General features: G+C 38.8%; 2 protein-coding genes across 3 annotated transcripts in view; both read left to right on the forward strand.

Annotated features, from left to right (window-relative positions):
- The first annotated feature begins 226 nt into the window (after positions 1–226).
- On the forward strand, positions 227–7,913 carry zcchc10 (zinc finger, CCHC domain containing 10). Its single transcript, XM_026181896.1, has 4 exons — positions 227–353; positions 5,029–5,190; positions 5,339–5,380; positions 7,278–7,913. Exons 1-4 carry the CDS (start codon positions 313–315, stop codon positions 7,519–7,521), a joined length of 489 nt encoding a protein of 162 aa, XP_026037681.1. The 5' UTR covers positions 227–312; the 3' UTR covers positions 7,522–7,913.
- A 2,059-nt stretch (positions 7,914–9,972) lies between these two features.
- Positions 9,973–22,597, forward strand: part of aff4 (AF4/FMR2 family, member 4) — a 28,002-nt gene continuing 15,377 nt past the window's right edge. The window contains exon 1 of one of the 2 annotated variants that reach the window (XM_026181172.1): positions 9,973–10,343. Coding sequence is in view for 1 of the 2 variants with exons in the window: in XM_026181171.1 (XP_026036956.1) it covers positions 17,699–17,715 (17 nt within the window). In the remaining variant the exon portion in view is untranslated. Of the gene's footprint in view, positions 10,344–16,739; positions 17,716–22,597 lie in introns of those variants that run through there. The other variant, XM_026181171.1, reaches the window with a different exon arrangement.

The raw sequence follows: 22,597 nt of genomic DNA on the forward strand, positions 1-22,597 counted from the left end.
AACAGCGAATGTCCAAAGGAAAACTTTGACAGAATTCAGGAAGCCTGCAGAACCATTGCTCAAGAACACTTAGAATAATATCCTGTTCCTTATAAGCAAAATATCAAGAAAAATGAGGAGTTGCTCAAGACTTTTGCATAGTATTATTTAAAAAAACACACACAAAACGTCAGGGCTGCTGTGAATTAAATGTTAATGATTACAAATACATGCAGTAGACCTTCCTTACCCATAGGAGGCGATAACGGAGTTGATTGGGCCGGAAATACGCGCTTATTTAACGCCAACAAAGAAGAAAAAGTAACCTGCAACATGGCGACTCCCATGCATAGATTAATAGCCAGGAGGCAAGCGTGAGTATAATATTGTTAATTGACTGTAGCGCTGTGGGTTTTGTATATTCGTGAGTACTACAGGCTGTTGAACAGCAGCGAGGTTCAGCTGCTCGAGCTCCGTGTCAGACTCAGGGGCCGGTGAACAGTGAACGCAGCTCCAGCGCGCCTCTCTGTGCTCCACATCATTATTAGCTTATTTATTCTTGTAGAGGGTGTCTGTTCAAGGCTGGTTGACGCCGTGAATGCCACTTTTGTCACACTATCTGTTTCAAGAACGACAAATAAAATGTCGGGTGTCTGTCACGTTTCTGCGCTCACTTGTTTATAAAAGTCAGGCGGATTTTTGCCGTATTTTAGTGTCTGTGAGGAAATGTTGAAAATATTTTTGCATTGAATTGTAACACAGGCAACACAGCAATGTCCCGCTGGTGCTCGGGTTTTTTATTTTATTTTATTTATTTATATTTATTTATTTTTTCCAGCCATTTATCACTGGTCTCAAGTTTGCACCTGAACTTATTCTGATACGTGAAAATGATTTCATCTCTTCTTGAGCAAGGAGAACTGCAGGGTGGTGCTCCTTTTCATTACTGTTTTTCTTTAATGAGCATTTGAATTCGTATAGGAATAAGAGGTCAGCCCATCTTCATATACGCTGCATATTTACTCACTGTAGAAAAAGCACCTTTAAAGCACTAATGAAGTTAAAACTTCCAACTTCTTCAGCAACTACAAAGCTGTACTTTTGTTTATTAACATTTACAGTTGTGGTCCAAAGGGGTCATGGTAATTTTGGGCTTTTAATGATTTATTTGATCTGTTCTTTCTCTAGGGTGGGATTACTGTACAGTATACATCTTTAATGATGGTAAAAAAAAAAATGGTAAAATGGCCTGCATTTGTATAGCGCTTTTCTAGTCCCTAAGGACCCCAAAGCGCTTCACACTACATTCAGTCATTCACCCATTCACACACACTGGCGATGGCAAGCTACATTGTAGCCACGGCAAACTACATTGTAGCCACAGCTGTCCTGGGGCGCACTGACAGAGGTGAGGCTGCCGGACACAGGCGCCACCGGGCCCTCTGACCACCACCAGTAGGCAAACACGGGGTTAGTATCTTGCCCAAGGATATTTGGCATGCAGTCAGGAGGCAGCCTGGGATCGAACCACCGACCTTCTGATTAGTGGCTGACCTGCTCTGCCACCTGAGCTACAGCCACCCTGCATCCAGTGATGTTAAAAGAAGGCAAGAACAAGTTTCAATTTATTTTGGATTTTCTCTAATCCACATAGCATCAAAAGTGTATATATACAGGCTTAAATACTGCATACACCTCCACTAATATTTGGTTAAATGTCCTTTAGCAAGTTGCACCTCAACCAGACATTTGGCAGCCATCAATAAACTACTGTCAGATTTTTGGCTGGATATTTGAGCACTTTACTTGGCAGACTTGTAAGAGTTTATTTAAATTGGTTGGTTTCTTAGCACTAACCTGGTTTTTAATTTTCAATAGGGTTGTGGTCAGGGCCTTGGGAAGGTCTTTCCAGAAGTTTGCCCCCCCCCCCCCCCCCCCTATTTTAAAAAGAAAAACAAACAAAAAAAACAGCTTTGATGTTTGCTCAGGATCATTGTCCACTTGGAACATCTAATTGTGTCCAACTTCCAAATGTTTAGTTCTTGATTTGAGGGGAAGTTGAAGAATTTGGAAGTAGTCCTCCTCTTTCATTATTCCATCCCCTTTGTGCAATGTACAGGTAGCACTTGCACCAAAACAGCCAGAGAGCAGGATGCTACCACCACCATGCTTATTCTTAGGTTTAAAAGCCTCACCTTCACTCCTCCAAACATACATCTTGTGGTTGTGGCCAAATAGCACCAATTTTTTGTCTCGTTAGACCATAAAACCTTTCTCAAGAAGGCATTTCACTTGTCCATGTGGGATGCAGCATATTTCAGTTGAGTTTGAAAGTGTTGATTTTGGAGCAGGGGCTTCTCGCTTGATCAGCCCTTGACCCTCTCAGTCTATGTCAATGTAAAACTAGCTTCACTGTGGACAGTGATGCTGATGTTCCAACAGTTTCCAGTTCATCATCGGGATCAAGCGCTGGCGGTTCCGCAGTTGTTCCTGGGTGACACATTTGAATAAAATTCCTCCAATACAACTTCCCAGTTTGTGTAAAACTGGAATTCTCCTTTTTACTGTAGATCTTCAGTAAGTTCCTTGGGCTTTAACAGTTCAATCTAGTGAGTGCTGTAAGCCAAATCCTTTTTATGCTGGCAAAGAGAAACTACCACTTGCAGTCAGTCATGATCACTAATGAGAAGTTAATAGGCCTTGGCCTTTCATGTTAAAAGACACTGTGAAACCTTCAATGCCACTTTTTAAAATATTTAAGTAGGGATAGGTATCGTTTAGATTTTATCCAATACCGGTGCCAAATCGGTACTTTTGAAACGGTGCCTGTGCTTAAACGGTGCTCGAACCGGTGATTAAAGAATGGAGAACACAAACTAGGGCTGCTCGATTATGGCAAAAATGATAATCACGATTATTTTCACTGAAATTGAGATCACGATTATTTGACGATATTTATTTCGTCCGCCAGAGCTTATATTATTTTTTTACATGCTGTAGTGCCATTTGTGGGAGCATTTCAAGTTGCTATACATCAATACAACTGTTATAGCCCATATTTTAAAAATGTGTATGCATTAAGTCCATAGTAACTACATTAATTGCAAAAAAGTGCAATAAACTACAAAAAAATTGAAAATCGTTTTTGTTTTTACATATATTTCTACTTGGAGAAATTTAAGAGGTTTATCCCTCAAAACTTTAAATACAAAAAAGTTGCAAAAAATAGTTTACAACAACAGGAAATTTATTTTGAGTGTCTTCATAGTTTTATTTTTGGAGATACAGCAATTTTTATATACTGCAGGAAAAACAAAAAAACAATCCTATGATGCAAATTTGCAATGCATGTGCATCAAAATAAACTATTTCCAGCAGTGCAATTCGAGTTCTAAGGCCTACAAGTAAAAAAACTACATTTTCCGCAAAAACGTCACTTGCGATAGTTCGCGTTGACGTCTTGTTCAATGTGGGAAGTTCATGATCGGATCGGCAAAGCGTGTTTCTGGAATATTATGTTTTTGTTCCTGCAAGCTCTTTTTATGCTATTTTTGCAAAGCTATATGTGGAAGGAAACCGTGACCGAGGACAAGCTGATGGCATAAGAAGTACGTACAACTCCTCTGGTTTCATATGGAAAAAAATTTATTGTGCTAGCTTAGCGGTTCAGGTTCTACAGGGATTTAAAAATAGTTACACAAAACGAGCATGCTGCTCTGACCGGCTTTAAAGGTTTAACAATAACAATGTATTGAATAATGACTTTAAAAAATAATATAAAATAGTGTGCAAATACTGATAACAGTGCAAATGTTTGCAATATAAGAAATAAATGAAAAATGTGAACTTTGCAGTGTTGCTCTGTGGTGCAGTTATGACACCATAGCAAAGTTTACACACTGTGTCTACTTGATCCACATCTGACTCCGCGAACCCATAATGTTTCCACACCACTTAAGTTTTTTTTTTTTTACCTCTCTTTTCAACCAACGGCAGTCCACTCCTCTCCAAATAACTTCTGCTTAGCTTTCCGAGCTTCCCTCGGGTCCTCTTAATTGTTGTGACGCGTGTTCGAAATACAGAGCAGTGCGCTTGATTTGCCACATGGAGCAGCGCGAGAGTAAAGCATGAGGGAGGGGCTAATAATCGGCTCAGTCATTTTTAATGATCGTTGAAAGCCCAGATCGTAATCGTGATTAAAATTCGATTAATTGAGCAGCCCTAACACAAACTTTGTCCAAAAACCTTGTAACTACGACGGTGTTTGCTAGTTCACCTTGCATGCATTAATATAATAACGTTGTTAGCGTACTTAACGTAAATTACACACGAACAACATTAAGCTACTCGCCCAGAGAAGAACTGCTGATGCTGCCATCGTCATTTCTGCTACACTGGCAGGGCTAGGGGCCAGGAGTCTCCCCTTCGGGTTCTTGGGAGATGTTGCTAACTCCAGGTTAAAAAAAACAAAAACGCTATGCGTCGCCAGGTGTTTCATCAGATTCGAGGACTTACCTCCTTTGCACAGTATCACCTTAAAGCACTTGCTGCAGGCTGCTGAGTTTGCGTCTTTTGCTGTGAAGTACAGCCAGACTTTGACCGCTTCGCCTTGGGCATTTGTAATCTGTAGCTCTGCTATAAAAGAACGTACGTACATGGGCCCGCCTACTATCCTTGGAAAGGTAAAATAATTGGCTATAATCCAAAGTGTATGACATCTCAGGAAAAAAAAGCACCGAAATGTGCGCTGCTTTTCGGTCTGGTTACTACCGTTTATGTCAGAACCGTGCCATAATGGCACCGGATACCAGTACCCATCCCTATATTTAAGGGAGTGTATGTATATATTTAAGTATGTATGCATACATTTGACACTTTGTGGGGGGAAAAAAGAATCCAAGAAAGTAATTGAAAGTCCAAACTTACCATGACATTGACACCTACGATGAGTGGATGTAAACTTCTTACCACAACTGTATGTGACAGCAAAGAGGTGTACCCGCAGCCATGTCTATTTACATTCATATTAGCCTTTGTTGTTACATACAGGGAGGCAAACAAACAACATGTGCGCTGCCAGAAGTGTTTGGAGATGGGACACTGGACCTACGAATGCACCGGGAAGAGGAAATATGTGCACAGGCCATCAAGAACGACTGAGCTGAAAAAGAAACTCAAGGAAAATGAAAACAAACCCCTCAGCATAGCTGGGTAAGGTGTCTTGATCAGATTAAGCAATTTTATGTACAACAATACCTCTGTGTTAATATAGATATTTGTGCATCAGATTTTCTTTTTTCTAATCACTAATGATGTTCATTAAAAATCTTTTTTTTGTTTTAAATATTGGTCTCTACAGACCAGGCACAGAAGGCTCCAGTGAGAAGAAAGTGAAAAAGAAGTAAGTAAGGTGGACCAACTGTCACAACTGATATGATGTAGTTATCAGACCTGCTATAAAGTAGGGTTGCACAATTATTATTTATTTTATTCTTTTTTTTTTTTTGGTACCTCCATGATGTCTGTGAATAAATTGTGTAGCAAAGTAGTGGAACGTGATTTCAGTGCATCTTTGCGAGCTTTAAGAATATGCCAATGGGCCTTGCAGGCTCACATTCATGGACATCGGAGTTGAGGTTGGACTTACGTTACAAGAATAAGTCCTGCTTTCCAACACTGGCCTGTGGAGTTGCACAGTTCATGTATTACATTCCTAAAAAAAATAACTTATTACACAAAATGATACTGGGTAACATTCATAGCAGAGAAGAATGGTTAGATTACGGTTTTGCAATTCAACAAGTTTTAGACTGATTAATTTCCGGGGGAAAATTTGCTCAGCGAGGGATTCCAGGAAGGTGCTGGCATCCCTGAGTATGTGTTTCGGAGCTGCTTCCCTGTTTTGAAGCTTTAATTAAAACCAGTCTGTTTTAAGTGAGTGAAACGTCCCTAAACAGCTCCCTCTTGTGGAAGCTCTTGGTGACTGCACATCACTACATTTGCAACCTTTTCAAATCTCTTAAAGATTGCAGTGTTTTGTCTCATAGCCATAATGTCTAATCCATCAACCTAACTGTTCTAAATGTCATCTGTGGTAATCTTAAACACTTTGTTTATCCGTTGAAAATGCATTAAAACTTTTATTTAATTTTTTTAATGGTAGATTCTGGTCTCATCACAGCGATGTGTTAGAAACACCATTGTTGTAGTCTGAGCTGTGATCACAGCAAAAGCACAGTTGTTACTAATAACAAGTCACAATGTCTCTGTTTTGTTCTCCCAGCATGTGCAAAAACAGGACTGTGAAACTGAAGCAGTTACACCAAAACCTGTTGTTTTTTGTTTTGTTGGGGTTTTTTTTTTGTCTTTTCCTCCTTGACACCTTTGCGTTTCTTACTGCGACAGCCATAAAACAGCCACAGCACTCCTTTCAGCTGAGGACTCTTTATCTTTCCCAAATAAATTAACCTTCTTCTTTTTGAGAGCAGTAAGAGCGCCCGTTTGGGTCTATTTAACTGAAGATTGACTCAAGAGTTTGTCCCCTGGTGGTAAGGGTGCCTGACACAGCAATTATTCAATGGGTGTAAAAGCATTATAAGAATGTGTGTGGTTTTAAAAAAAAAAAAAAAAGTGTCACTTGAATGCATTTTAAGCCAGAGTCGACTTGAAAAACCTCTCAAAGTTCTGCTGTCCCAAGTGTTGTGACTTTCTTAGTCTTGCTTGTTTGTTTGAGGGTCGGAGGGGAGAATGCCATCAAATCCCATCAGTACCAGACATAACAGGGATATATGAAAGTAGCTGTTGAGAATTATAACACTGTCACTCCCTGCTCATAAAAGAGGCAGATAAAGGCCTTATTATCAGAGAGCTCATCGTGCGACTGTTCTGGTCTGTTCAGCATCCAAAAGGAAAACCGTAAAATCGTTGTCACGTGTGTAGCCGCGAAGTCTGCGTGACACCCAGCTGCACCAATTTCCCCATTGTGGGAAAAATGCGGCTTGCATGTATTATCTCATCACGCGACACGTGTGAAAGGGCAACTCTGGATAATGTCCCAACCCACATTTTCCTAGAATTCGCGTGTGAGAAAACAAATTGGTGTGCAGGTAATGTTCCAGGTATGCAAAATCAGCACTTGTAGTTGACGTTGTGTCCTCTGAGTTCCAGTGTTTGTAAACAGAGTATTACAGCAAGTGAGATGCACCTTAGGGACTGTAACAGGTACAGCCTGAGACCTTAATAACCAAACCTCTGGTGTTCAGCGTTGGATATTCAGATTTTCCTCCACTTGTTCTCAGGGCTAAAGACTCGAGCGACAGCAGCAGCGGCTCAGGCGGCTCCTCCAGTGACTCATCGTCAGACAGCAGCGATTCCTCCAGCGCCTCTTCAGATGACAGCAGCAGTGACAGCGACGATGACAGCTCTTCCTCCTCCTCATCCTCTTCTTCGTCCTCCTCATCTTCGTCCTCAGACAGCTCAGACTCAGGAAGTAGCAGCGATTCGGATCAAGGACCTCCTAAGAAGAAGAAAAAGAAGAAATAAACATTGTGGAATCAGCAGGATTTCTTGTTGTTATTTTTCTTTTCCTGATATTTTTTTTTTTTTTTTTTTTCCTCCTTATTAAAAAAACAACAACAACAACTGAGTGGATATGGACTAAGGAGAGGAGACACGATGTCACAAAAGAGAGAAATAAGGCAATTCCAGTGTTACTTCTACTAGTGGGATATTTTCTTCAATTTTTAGGTCTACTAAGGATACAAACTTTAAATATCCAAAGCAACGAATGTGATTAATCAAATGAAATCTTGTGATTTTGTACTTTAGTATATTTTTAGTGAAACTTAATCTGTACAGTTCAAAATCTTTATAAAACAGCAGCATATCTAGAACTGAAAAGACATGATACAACAATAAAAGATTATATAACAGTTGTTTTAGTCTGAATAAAATTAGTTACGCACACAAAACTCTTGTTGCTCGGGAATTGGATTTGCTTGTCTCACTGTAAAGCTAGTTTTGTTTTTTTTTTTTGTTTTGTTTTTTTTTTTTTATAAACCTTTTTGAATTTGCTATTGTAAAATATTTTATTTTGCTAAAAAAAAAGAAAAACGCATTATATGATTTTAGATATATGGATTTAGGAATAAAATGTCAAATAAACAGTCTTTTTGTTCACGAGTTTACAAATAAAATATTTTTTAAATCAGCATATAGTCATGTGAAATACAGGTTATTGTAGTTTTGCATTTTCTATTTCATTTCATTTTCACTTTGTTTTTACGTTTAGTTGGCGTTAGTTTTCAGAGAGGATTTTCTTTCTTCAGTTTAGTTTTTTTTCAGTTTATCATTTTAGTCTTTTTATTATCAATATAGGGAGGGGATATGTCAGTTTCAGGAAAACCAAGGATTGCAGTAAAAACAAAGCTGACTCGGTCTTGACGACATCTAGAGTCTTAATAAACACATCCATCAATGCCTCATCAGGCAAGTTGTAACAATTGTTTTTTAAACTTAGGGTGTTTTCTGAATATGCTTTATTTTATTTTTTAATAAAAGTGTTTAGTTTTAATTTTTAGCTAGCTATAATAACCTTAATCGGCACATAACAAAGAAAAACCCATCTTGTGTCAGCAGGTCTTAAAATTATTCAACACAACCTCATATGAACGACACATGACATAGTAAATCATTTTTAACCTTAGCCAAACTACAGAAGCAGTGTGTGGGAAAACCAAGTATACCCTATGATTCAGTAGCTTGTAAAACCGCCTTTAGCAAGAATAAGTTGAAGTAATCAATTTCTGTATGACTGACAGTTGCTTACGTTGTGGAGGAATTTTGGCCCACTCTTTTTTCCTTTCTTTTTTTTACAGTGTTGTTTAATTTCATTGAGGGTTGCCGTTGCATTGCGTTTGTTTATGCTCAACTTTCCTGCTACAGCATTTCATCAGGATGAGGTCTGCGCTTTGACTCGGCCATTGCAACACCTCGATTCTTTCTTTTTTTTCCAGTTATTGTGTTGCAGATTTAATGCTTTGCTGTCAATGTCCTCTTGCACAACTCAATTTCAGCCAAGCTTTAGCTGACAGTCACATGGCTTCACCTTTTACTCAATGACTGCAAAGTTTCCAAGTCCGGTGGTTGCAAAAATACCTCAAATCATCAAACCTCCACCACCATGCTTCACAGTTGGTGTGAGGTGTTGATATGCTAGTTCAGTTCTAAGTTTACAGTGCGTATTATGGCCAAACATCTTCACTGTGTACTGATATGTTTAAGGAGTTTGCTCTTGTGGTTTGTTTAGATGCAACTTTGCAAACTTAAGCTGTGCTGGCCTGTTCTTGTAAGAGAGAAGAAGCTTTCTCCGGCAACCCTTCCAAACAAGACATACTTGTTCAATCTTTTTGTAACTGTACTCTCATGAGCTTTAACATTTAACATGCTAACCAAGGCCTTTAGAGTCTGAGATGAAGCAGGGTGTACTTAGTTTCTCACACGTTTTGGTTTTTTGACTCAATTTTTGATGAATAAATAATAACAGTGTAATATGTCACGTTTTCAAGTTTAACTGAGGTTGCATTTACCTTATTTTAAGACCTACTAAGGACCAGATGTTATTTTACATTATGTCCTGATGCCTGAAACCTTAGAACTGAAAACAGATCCACTTCCTTCTTTTCATTCTATGTCCATGTCAGGCAGTATTAGTGGGAAGTGCTGTTGTCTTCAAAGATAATATAAAATCTATAACCTGCTGTCCATGGTACAATCAGGGAACAATGAAACGTGATTTCCTAAACGTCAAAGTCTGGTCAACCTTGCGCGTCACAGAAATGCTGCATTCACACCGAATGGGAATTACTTAGAGCTATCCGAGGGGTACGATAAAAAAAAACAAAAAACTCGCAACTGCTAAGAAGGCTCAATCGTGTTTTTAAAGACATCGTCAGCGGTGCTGACGTGTTAATTAAGATTTACTTTATGACAGTGTTTACTGTGTCGGATGGTGGGATTGACAGATTTCCGACAGCGCAAATGCACCACCGCTTTGCCATCCATGCATTCAGTCCTGTCTGTGGTGGTACCTGCTGGCTGCTTAACTTAGCTAGCAGTCTTACCTATCAGTTCAGGAGTAACAAAAAAATGAACGCGAGAGAAAATGATTTTTATTTTGTTTCCCTCTCGATGTGTCGTCGTGTTTTAAGGAAAAGATGAAGACCATCCACTTGGTTTTAGTATTTTAGCCGTTAGAGCATTTTTTTTTCTGAATCCGTTTTGCGTGTAACTGGAAGTGGAAAAGACAAAGAGAAAAAGAGCTTTCCAATAGCTAGAATGGTTTGGGCCTAAAAAGAAGACAAGAGGTAAGGATGCCAACTTTGATGGAAGACGTTAGTTGGTGTTTTACTGCATTAGAGGGTATCTGATATTTGAAGTGAACGCTAATTAGAATTTCGCCAAAAAAAAACAGTAGCTTCAGGGCTAGCTAGCCTAGCCTTAATACGCTACTAGCAGGGTCCGGCTAGCTAACGTTATGCTAAAGCAGATATGCAGGTAGTCGTGTAGGTAGCGTGCTAGCCAGTTGCTAATGATTTGGTTAGACATTGTACCTGCTTTGGTGTTCTGGTGGAAGGAGACTTTAATTATTCGATGGATGGGAAGGGTAGATGTTACTTTTATACGTTTCTATGCAAGGAAGTAGGGGAAAATATCGCGGTGATAGGAGTAATGTTTTTGTTCCTGTCATGGCAGCTAACAGGTCATGACGACTGATGTTTGTGTTTATCCGTGGCTGACATAACTTGTACACCTAAGTTTGCTCTTACAGACGGCGGCATAACTATATGATACTACACGTGAAAATGATAAACATACTATGTTTCCTTTGCATTTGAAATACAGACTATTCGCTCTCCATTAAAAAGCATCTGGGGAATCAAACAATGGGACATAAGTGCTACTTGTTTGTACTTTCTGTGCTAGTTTATGGTCGTTTTAGGTAATCATTGGCTCTTGATACTCGTTATTTTTCGCACAGTGACGACGAGCATAAAGTTTTAGGTTCGTATCCTCCTCCTTTATTGTATTACTAACTCCTAGTGCCACTCCTTGCTGTGTCCAGTCAAAGTCTTTATTTGCATGGAAAATCAACACTGGGGAGAAGGGCAGCACAGTTAATCCGAATGTATGCTTTGGTTGAGCGAAGGATCAGCTGATGTGCTTTTCTAGGAAGCCATTTTACGTGCCATAGTTAGGGGGGAAGGGCCAGAAAATGCGTGATAAGTCCAGAGTTCCTCTTAACACTTGTCACTGGTAGTTCATGCACGCATGTGGAGGGATGGGCTTGACGCATGGAGACAAGGAAAGTGCAACCAACTGACTTATTATGGTTGGCTGCACTTAGTCGGGAGGGGGGACGAGTTCATGCCCTAAGGTCATGAACTCGTTCACGGCAGGTAGCTGTGAACCGGCTCAGCAACTTTAGTCAGATGGTGGATGGAGCAAAAGCTGTACTTGAACTGTGGTTGCAGTTGTTGATTTGTTGTTATGTAGACATAACAGGAGTGTTGATATTGCAGTCGGATTCAATTATGTCAGAGAAAAAACTCTCCCCCCTCCTCTCATACAGTGGAGTGAGCTGCAGTACTTGGCTGGTTTAGGACAACTGCTGTTTTATATTCAATAATTTTCTGAAAATGCCAGGCAATAGTGCAGTCTGAAACTCCAGCTTCCACTCTAGAAGATAAACAAATAGTAAATAAAGTTGGGGTTTTTATAGCAAAAAATGGACCTTTGAGAGGTGATTATACACTATGACTAGACTACATTACAGACAGCTTTTAACAAATAATGAGTTTATTGCATTAGTAAATTACACCTCATGTCTCACCGACGTGGTGATTTTCCTCTGGTACAAGGCTAAAACCTCTTCTGTGTGCGCTGTTAAGTAGTTTAACTACAGTGTAGCCCTTGGTTGGCGCTCTTACTGTATTTTAATACACAGAAGGTCACCCACTTGTTTGACTATACAATTGAAATACTCTTAGTAGCAGCTTGAAACATAATGCCATCACCAGGCTTGCTTGAAGAGCTGTGTTGATGGCAGTAAGTTAGAACGCTGAACTGAAGTGTTGGCGCTACTTCAAAGGTTGTAGACAGAAAATTAATCCAGGTAAAACATGCTATTTTAAACTGTTAAAAATAGCTCATATATGTGTCATGCCTTTGTTTTTAAATGAAAGTGTTGAGCAGAGAGATAAGGTTGATGCATGTGACTGTACATTGTCTGGATGTGATAGTCTTTGTTTTGGGTTTCCAGACACCGAAGCACCAAAGAAAACCTTAAGCATACTTGACATTCAACTGAGGCTAGATGACTTCTAGATACCAGCTTTGTTAGTTTAAAAGAATCTTTAAAAAGGGGGGAAAGGGTTCCTGGAGCAGCGATGTAAACACCTTGTTGGCAGTAATGTGTAAATGTGCTACTGGTGACGCGGCTTACTGTGAAATCCTCTTCACTTCCTGTTTGGGTTTTGCTGTGAGGGTTCAGTTTAACAGTTTCCCCTGTGGCCAAGGCGAAGGGCACACATTCAGTCGAGATGTTATGCGACTTGTTTGTCTGTTCCAGACAGAGCAGTGCATGCATGTTTTCTTTGGCTTTGGCACACCTATTGTACATTCCTGATGTACTCCACTGTTGTTTTGCTGGCTGGATATTTGGGAAGTGAGCAATGTCTAGTTTCAGACTGTTCAACTGCAGCCCATTGTACACAATTTCAAATCTGAGCACCTACATTTGAGGAAAATTAATCCAAAGCTTAGAATTGCCTCTTTAGCCACAATTTTAAAGAGAAAAGCTATTCTTCTGTTGATGATAGAAATGGTTTTAAGGTGTTGCGCTTGTCTGGTTTATGCATTGTGCAGATGTTACAGCTTTTTAGCATTTACCTTTTCCTCTTTAACCTGACCCAAAGTACAAGTTAATTGTGTGGTCAGCTAAGGTTTGTAAGTTTCATAATCAAATCTTATTTCCTGTACAAAGAGAAGCTTGTTGAGAGTAACTTGTTTGAAGGCTCTTTCTGAGTCTGCCAGCTTAATTAGCCCGAATCTAATCAGACATCAGCAGCTCTCTTTTTATCCCCCAGTACTGTTGCTCACGCAGCAGAGAAATATGCTGCTCACTGTGTCCTGACCTCATGCATCTGTTCTTCAGCTTTTGTTCTCAGCGATGCGAGTTAAACTCTCATGTGGCTTTACAGTCCTGTGAAGGTGAAGCTCATTAAGGCCATTTCATTTCACAGATCTGGCATAGATTGGTGCTGTGAGATACTGCTTTATAATACTATTTTTAAAGTGGAACGATAATAGCCTCAGTCTTTTTCGGTGGCAGCAGTAATATGTCTCAAATAGTAGTGAAATTCATTGCCACAGTATGTTCTTCTTGTTTTGTTTTAAGCAGGATAAGTGCTTTGAAGGAAATAACAAATGCATTAGGAACAGAAACAGAAACAAATCCCAGAGTCAGAGGTATGAATTTATGCAATACGCAGATAAAATGTGGATTTTGTAGATTTATATTGTTAAGCGTCTTATGTAAACATTTTGCATAAATAATTGTCTACATTTTAGGGCTCAGCTGCCAGTTATTTTCATTATTGATTAATCTCATGGATTTATGTTCTTTCTTTCTTTTATAAAATGTTGAAAAGTGCTTTGTATATATTTACACCCATTTCCTTGGTGATGCTTCAAATGTTCACATCAACAAGTGTGAAACCCAAAAAAGCTGAAACCAGCACATTTTTGATTAGAAATTACGAAAATTTCCGCTCAGTGCCCTTATCAAAAATATTTGCTGATTCATTTTTCGACAGCACTTCAGTTAATTGGCTTATCATTGCAGGTTTTCACTCCTCCATTTAACCACAACTGAGCCTTTATTCTAGCTACGAGAGAGTTTAATTGGATGTTTGGAGGTTAGTGATAGACATTTCAGCTTTAGATGTAGTGCAGACTTTTCTCTGAGTAATACAGCTGAGACTGATGGATGGGAAATTATTACACAGAGAGAACTACAGTCTTGTTTGACCTTTTATTAACTTCAGGAAATCTTTGCATGTTGTTACAGTTTTAGTTTGCAAAGTGCCTGCTGTTTTAAAGGTTAAGATTTAGTTTGACTGGATAATTGTAGTTTCTTTAAGGTAAAAAATGACTAACTAAGGAATGGTTTATTCTTCGGTAGATTGTTTCATCACACTAAAGGAAGGTCTGATAGACTCAAGATGGGTAGCTAAAACCTTATGAAATGCATATTCACGAAATGGCTTCTCCTCTCTCTCTCTCTCCCTCCCTCTCTCTCTGCGGTATAATCCATGTTGCTTAAATATTATTCGTATACTGCTGCTCAGTCTGCTGAGTTAAAAATCGTACAATAGATCAGAAGCAGGTTAAAAATGAAAAACCTCTTGACAGGCTTGTGTTGTGCCTTCTGAAGAGCTTGAATGACGCAGATCCTTTGGAAATGTTGCCAAGATAACTGAGGCTTGGGTGTCATGTTCCACTAACAATGTGGCCTAAAAAGTACACTGAACATTATGTTATCTGTGTCAAACCTGCAAGTGAGAGCATTTCTTTTGTTTCTGAGTTCACGTGACAATGTTTACCTAGGTAAAATCCAAATGAGCTTTCGAGCCTGGTACTTTTTAGCTTTGTTTGTAAGAGTTACTCTAGATTTTAGAGTGTATATTTTACCTACTACTTTACTTTGCCTACTAGATACCTAAGTTCTTTAGAAGAGCTTTAGAAAAGCTTTAGAAAATGACTATTTTAAGTGTTTTGTTTTTTTTTAAATCTGTTTCACAGTGCCATGAAGAGACTGATTTACCGTTTTGCTCTTGGTAAACAGCTTTACTGAATGTTAAACATAAAAAGCTCCTAAATTAATATGAGTTAATTAGCTGTGTACATGCACAACAGTCTCAGCACTGAGCCTGTGATTGGTAAATGCTGCCAGTTCCCTCTTATTCAGATAATGCACGCCTGCTGAGTGGAGGCTTTCCAGGCAGCGAGTCAGTTCAAATGCTTCAATCCTGCTTTAATGAAAGGACATAAGCAGTTGTTTAGAGAACATGCCAATCAAGACCCGAGACTTGTTTTGATATGCTAATTGGAGCTAATGTGCAGCCACATAGAAATATTGAATTCTTTTAATTGAAGCGGGAATTTAAGATACTGCCCTCTTCAAAAATTCCTCATCTGCACTTTGATATAAAAGTCTCAAGGAAAATCAAGCCCTTTTCTTTCCTCTTGAAATGCTGATACAGAAATATGGCTTGCAGGGTTTTCTTAATGAAAAGTATTGCATGTTTTAGTGATTGAAAGCCACTCCAGTTTTTCCCAACACTTCTTCTTAGTCTTCTTGCCCTAGCTGCATGTGATTTTTGTCTGTAGTCCTCACCAAACAGCTGGTATAGAGGGCAGGTTTGCTGCATTTGAATGGACGCTCCCTCTGGAATTCCTGCAGTCAGCAGGTTTGCTTCAAAAGCACTGGGGGTGGTAGTGGTGGTGGCACTGGCTGTCCATCTGCACCTGCTACAGAATACTTTCTGTAGAGCAATCTAAGGTGCTGTAAAGTCCTGGAAACCAGTTATGATCGATGACACTTGTAGTTTTGCTTAACCAAGACTCACTGAACATGCAATATTTATGTTTTAATATCCAAAATGAATTGATGTACATACAGCTCATAGCTTTTAATACAAAATTAGAGCCATTTGTAATGTGCATAGTAAACCTTTTGTTAACATTTTCTACTTCATGAGCCTGGTCATTGATTAAATCCTCCCAGGGTAGTACTTTGCTTCTATTTATAAAAGTAGAGGGCATATGTAATTGCCGGAAGTGCTGAGAAATGACAGACTAACACACTGTGCTTTCAGATTCAGCATGAATGGGAAATAATTCCAGCCAGTACAGTATCTCTAAGAGCGTAAGCCTGATGATACAGACATGCAGCTGTTGGCAGGACTGTACAGCCTTGGTATCCATTGATGACTATTTATATCAGCTGTGTCTATTATAAAGTCCATCAAATGGAGTTTCCCAAAGTTTGGAGACCGGCCTTCGTTTTAATACTTTAAATAACGCCACAAGCAAACAGCACAGCGTGCATCATTGTGTGTGGGGAAGAATTGGCACAGTCAGCATAGAATTAATGTAAAACTGTCATAATTTATGAGATTATTGAAGTTGAATTTCTCTGCAATTAAATCAAAGCACCCTCAGATAATGAGGGCAAAACCTTGTAAAGATGTGATCAAATTCAGATATATTTTTGTTGAAAGCAATAAATGAATGTTTAACACTTGTACCTAAAAGCCCGCCCTTTAATGTTCTTGATTAATGATAAACATCTGCTGAAAGTCAAGAACACAAGTGGCATCATTTTGTCAGCTTGTGTACCAGATAAAAATCCTCACAGCTTGCGGTGATGCCACACTTGTCAGCATGTTTCGTCATCATCTGAAAAAGCCTCATGTTTGTTACACCCAGCATACTGGATGCCTAAGCGCTGTGACTTTAACAGGCTGCATGGGTGCTTTGCCCTGTGCTCCAGGGCATAGTGGGGGGTGGGGGGAGGTTGTTGATGGAAAGAGCAGCTCTGATTGGCTGGGTTGTGCTGAGGGCCGTGACATCACTTGGAGGAGAGGCTTTGCGGTGTAAAATAACATCTCCTTTTATGGGAGGAGGTGGACTGTGCCATTCTCGGAGAGAGGTGAAATTTATTCCCTTTCTCGCTGTTTCTTCAGTCCCGTTTTCCTGTAGATGCTCTAATTGGCCAGTATGGCGGTTGTGGAAATCATTTCCTTAAGGCCAAGCTCATTAATTTCCTTCGCAATAATCCCCTTTTTAATTTTTCACTCCTTCTTAATTTTGTGTGTAAGAATAGGGTGTAAAAAGGTTCAGTAAGACTAGGTGATCTTTTAAGATTCCTTAAAGGTTTAATTAGTCACCCCCCTTTTTTTTTAAAAGAAAACAAAACTGTGTTTCTATTAGTGTTTCAGCAAGCTTTTCAAATTGATGGCTTGTGCTCCTTGCTTTGTTATCTCAGATTAAATTATTCCTCTGCTACTTTCTGAGGGGTTTAAAGATTAAAATCAGCCTAAAGTGCTCTCAGTCAAACATCAGGCACTCTTCTATAAAAATAGACATGAGAAATTAGGTCTCTTATCCCTAATTTATCTATTGCATTCACTCCAAACATTTAAATAGCACAAATACCCTCGCATTTATTCAATATTAACCTCTTTCTTTCACCTCACTTTTCTCATTTTTCATGCATGCTTTATCTTCAAAACAGAAACAAAAGCTGCTGCTGCTTTCTGTAGCCTTCACCTCGCATGTGACCAACCCCCGCTGTTTGCCAACATGGTATTTCCCGAGAACAAGCAGTCGCCTCCCCTCCCTAAGTCAGAATTGTCTCCACTCCAAGGAAATACACAGTACCTTCCAGTCGAGTAAAGAAACTTTAGTCACATTCTTTCAGCTGGACGCCCACAGATACATCTAGATTTGAAAAAGAGGGGTCAGGTTTTCTTGACTGGAGGTGGTTTGTGTGGAAATTCAGGCTGACAAGTCATGACGAGAATACTTCTGAATTCCTGGGAGATCCTGTGAAACCTCCTCCCCTCCTTTTTCCAATGTTTCAGTGGTTGGGGCCATGGCCTCTCAGTCAGGGTAAGAAATGCAGAGCTATTTAACTGCTTTACTCATTTCGCTTGGTGTCTGGTAAGACTAAAGCACATAACTTTATCCTATTGTGAATACTTGAATATGACAGATGAGACATGTTTGATTTGCCTTACATAATGGCTGTGTCCCAGAGTGATACTGAGAAAATCGTGGGGGTTTTTTTCCCCTGTTTTTTGTTTGTTTTTAAAGATGAGATCTGACTGTTATGTGGTACTTTAGAACGAGACATACGAGCTGATTCATTTAGGTACAGAGTGATCTGCCTTCAGACTTTGACCTTTTCAGTTTGGCACAGTGTTGAATGGCTACAGTAAACCTAGCTGGCCATCACACCTTCATATTAATAAATGTTCTTTAAACTTAAAACTTTTTTTCTTATTGTTAATCCATCTTATTTTATTGGAATAGGGAGGGGAGTGGCTCAAGGTTTGGATTTAGGCTTGGTAAGTCAGGAAAATGCCAATCAAAGCTCACCTATATGTGCATCTTGACTTTAAAGTAAGGTTTTACTTGTTTTGAACACAACACAAGTAAATGGTGGTTGAATTTATTCTCGATTAGTCACATTTTATTTGTATAGCTTGCACTTTTAGCTACTGATATCTGAGAAGTATATACAGTACGCTCTTTTTGGCCTAGGTCAAATTGGAAAGGAAAACCCTTTTATTTTGTAAGTCATAAAATTATTCATTCAGTTTGAAAGTGAATAACAATACCTTGTGACGTGAGAGATGGGTTGATTTGGAGGAATTATGATTAACACCATCCACAGTGTTGGTTTAGTTGCTTGGACATGTTGAACACAAAACTGTTTGTGGAAAACCAGCTGTGTGTGCGGTAATAGTTTCACTTCTACAGAAATAAATCCATGCCTTTTATTTTGTGGATTTACTCTTCATTCACAATTTAAAAATCTTGATGTGTACAGAAAGGCATGGTGTTTTGCTCGAACTTTTTGTTAATCATATTTCTTAATTAAGAATCAGGGTCTTGGTTTGGTACTCCTGAGGCCTAGTTTGCGTTTAGAGGCAGGTCTAAGACTAAACTATAAACAGATTGAGTGCAGAGGCTTACCACATACGTGCCACATGGTCATATCATGTCACCAACACTTGTTTTTCATTCTTTTTTTCTGTTTGGGTACAGTGAGTACTTTCTCAGTTATTCTGAAGCCAAACTTAAGTTTTCGTGAATAGGACCATGGTAATTTCTCTGAAAGTGTGATTTTTTTAATTTTGATTTTTTTTGATTTTTTTAAAGTCAATGAGATTTTTTTGGGAAGAGTCTAAAATTAAAGCGTACTACAATTATTACTAACAATTATTAGAAATGTTAGAAGTTCAACAACCAGGAGGCGCAAACAAGACAGTTGAGCCTCCTTGGCTGTTGAGTTTCTCTCGTAATACTAAAGCGTCACACCCTTTTCAAATAATAACAAATAACAGCTCAGGTAAGTTAGTTGGCAGAATGGAAATGAGCTGTGTTTACAAAGGATCCTGCCTGGAGCCTTTGATCAATTAGCACTGTGGCTTAATCACACATGCAGGCCCGCACCCACATTACATCAACAAACTAATATACATATATACACACGTGTAGTACTAATACTGCTGGAGCAGATTAAAATCACCCTTTTATCTAAGCAATCAAATGTGCATGGATGTAAATAAAGTTATGGACAGCATTTATAGCAGGAGGCCATGTTATCTGTAGATGATAATCATAGCTACTTCAGTTTTAGAAAGTTTGTCATGCAAAGTGTGTTGCTAGGATTTGGGTTTTGTATTTCCAGCCTTGGTTCTTGGCTGTGCTTTAAGTCAAGAGGTGATCATGATGTTAATGGTATGTTTCATGAAATAAAGTTGACTTAGTCGCTTCTTTATAAGTGTGGCTTAATGAACCCTAGCCATAGTGGATTAATCCCTATACCTCCTATGAGTAATGCGTCGGAGTTGTCATTACTCATAGATGTCAGGGTTGATGATATAAAACGGTTAAAGGTCGTGTTAAGAAAAAAAAAAATAGATTGGTTGGGAAATTACTGTTTAGACTAACTGATGAGCTTTTCTAATAGTTCATTCAAAGCTTGACCAGCATATGGGGACAAGGTTTAGTCTGTAACACAGTTTATTTATCAATTTAATTTTTTATGATTCATCAGTTCCTCGTAAGTCTCAGGTTCCAGTGTACTCTCTCGCCATTTGACTTCCCTGTGTATAAAGAATTTCCTCATCGTTGAGTCAGTTTCTCATCCACTTCTTACATTTTTTAGTCATGCTTGGGAAAGATTAGAAAGACCCTGTGTGTAGTTTTGAGAATCTACAAGGAGGCCGGATGGTTGCTGCTTAATCGCACTGTGTCAACAGCCTTACAATCATTGTTGTCACTGGCAGAGCTTGAAGCTGTCGACTTAAACCGGGAGGCGACACGCCTGGATGACAGCGTGCTTGTTTCTATTTTCAAACCTCTGTAGTTGCTTTTTGTTAAACAAAGTGCACAGCAGAGGGAAGTCACATTTGTTTTTTTGGCTCACTGCACCTATGAGGTGCCTGATTTCTCCTCTACCAGAGCATTTTTGGTAATGTTTTAGAATGGCTCTGAGTTGTTATCGTGATAATGTGTACATGGATATATTACATGTCGCAATGATGTTTGTCTCACTGGTGTCAATCCATACATCCGATCAGAGGGGTATTGCCCTTATGACTTTCTCCTCATCTGATTAAATAATACACATTATGTTCAGAAGGAAAACACAGACTACGGGGTGTGTTTATTTACCTGTAGGGGACCCAGTGAGTTCCAGCTAGTTTCATAGCAGATAATTACAGTCTATTTTAACTTTGTCATTCATTGCAAGCAAACATCCAGCACACAGTCCACAAAATTACCAATATTTTAAAAGCAATCAGGTTCTTGCAGGTTACAAGAAAAAATTTGTGATTTGATTGCTCTTAAATGTGGCCCGATCTTTCGTTTTAGTCACACAGTCTGCAATAAACACATTTACTTTCCATGACTTTATTTAACACATTTAGTCATAACACTGGAAAAGCCTGACAGTTTTTTGTTGTTGTTGTTGTTGTTGTTGTTGTTGGGGTTTTTTTGGGGTTTTGTTTTGTTTTGTTTTTTTCAAATTAAGTGAGCTTTTGAGTTTGGTAAGTTTAGTAAGATTCGTACAAACTCATTTTATAAAATAAAAGTGTTCTGAGACTGTTATAGATGTTATGAGACATGACAAAAAGCTGTTTTAGTTGATTAATAATTTTGGGATGGCATCTCGCTTGGGTTAAGGTCAGGACGACATGCTCATCTTTGTTTTCTTATGCTTTTGAGTTGTCGCCTTGTTGCATTCATTATCCTTTCCTAAGCTTTAGGTCATGGACACAGTGTACTTTCTAAACCATCCATCAGTAGTTGTAAAGTATCTAGGCTCAGAGGTAGCAACTTGGCCAAAACCATCATGCTCTGTCCACTGTGCCTCGCTATAGTTGTGCATTTTTCCCAGAAAATTACATTTTTGTCTCATTTATTATCCCATAAGGATTATTTTATTGAAGAGATTTTTTTTTTTATCAATGGTATACCTTTCTTATTCAGTGGTGCTTTTTTAACCTTATTATATATTTATCGTCAAGGCATTGCTCACAACACCAAGTCTTTAAGAGGGAAACCTGCAAATTAGTTTTGGGTGATTTCCCTCCCCCTTGTTTAGGAAGAACCGATAGCAGGTGGAGGAAGAGGTTAAACTGTACTACTTGATCTACTATACTGTGCTCCCCAACCAAAAGAAATGCAGTTTTCGCTCAGAGAGAAATGCTTTCAAGTTTATTTTCAGCTTCCAGCATGAAGAGAAAACAAACTAGTGCTAACTGAAACCCTTGATCGCATACAACAATGAATGGTTTAACGCATTGTAATTAGTGACTGCAAGTAGGCACTGAACCACTAACCTTTTGTGTCTGTTTTGTATATGTTGGGGTGTGTTTTGTTTTTGTTTTTTTAAATTAACAGAGATGTGTACTTAAAACAGTAATGGGGCAGGTTGAGTTGAATTTGCAGGTAATACCGGTAGTGTTTTTATTGAATACATTAAGAGGAAAATAAGCTAAACTGTTGACGTAATTGTCAAACGCTTGGTGATCAAGCTGACCATCTTCGACATCTGAGATCCATCAGTGCAACATTTGCTTTTTTAGATGCTGTTAGAAAAGAAGTTAAATTGTTTTTGATAACCTTCTCAAAGTTTTTATTTACATTTTTTTTTTTTTTTTTTTTTTTAAACATGTTAGTGGTTCAGTCAGATTGATTTGTACCCTTTGGATTTACCCAGATCTCAATCATAAATAACAAAGTGCTCGCAAACGTTTCCTGCAACTGTTGATGTTTTGAGATAAAAAGTATGTAAACTGCAGCCTTCTCACTGTGTGAAAACATTGAATTGGTAGTTTCAGCTGGGGGCAAATTGTGCTGACCATCTGTACAAGGAGATTATTTGCAGATGAAGTAGGGTACTGCACAGTGTCTAGACTAGGCTAAGCTTATTAGAACCTACTTTCTCCATAGGTCACAACTTCCCCTGTTTATGATACGTGTGGGATTTCACTAATGACAGTTATGTTTGTGCTAACAATGAGTCAAAGCAGAGCACAGCGGTAGTGTGATCTTTCTCAATAGTTGTTGTGACTTTATTGTTTTTTTTTGTTTTGTTTTCTTTTAAATGGTAAAGGGTAAAAAAGAAGAGAAAAAAACTGACCATTTCTATTTTTCCAAGCTGACTTTTTAACAAGACTATATGTTTGCTTAATTCTTCCGCACTTGTCTCCGAGATCTCATTTTCATAATATACTGCCCCTGCAGGCATCCG

Source organism: Astatotilapia calliptera, chromosome 10 (assembly GCF_900246225.1).
Source record: "Astatotilapia calliptera chromosome 10, fAstCal1.2, whole genome shotgun sequence".
Lineage (NCBI taxonomy): Eukaryota > Metazoa > Chordata > Actinopteri > Cichliformes > Cichlidae > Astatotilapia > Astatotilapia calliptera.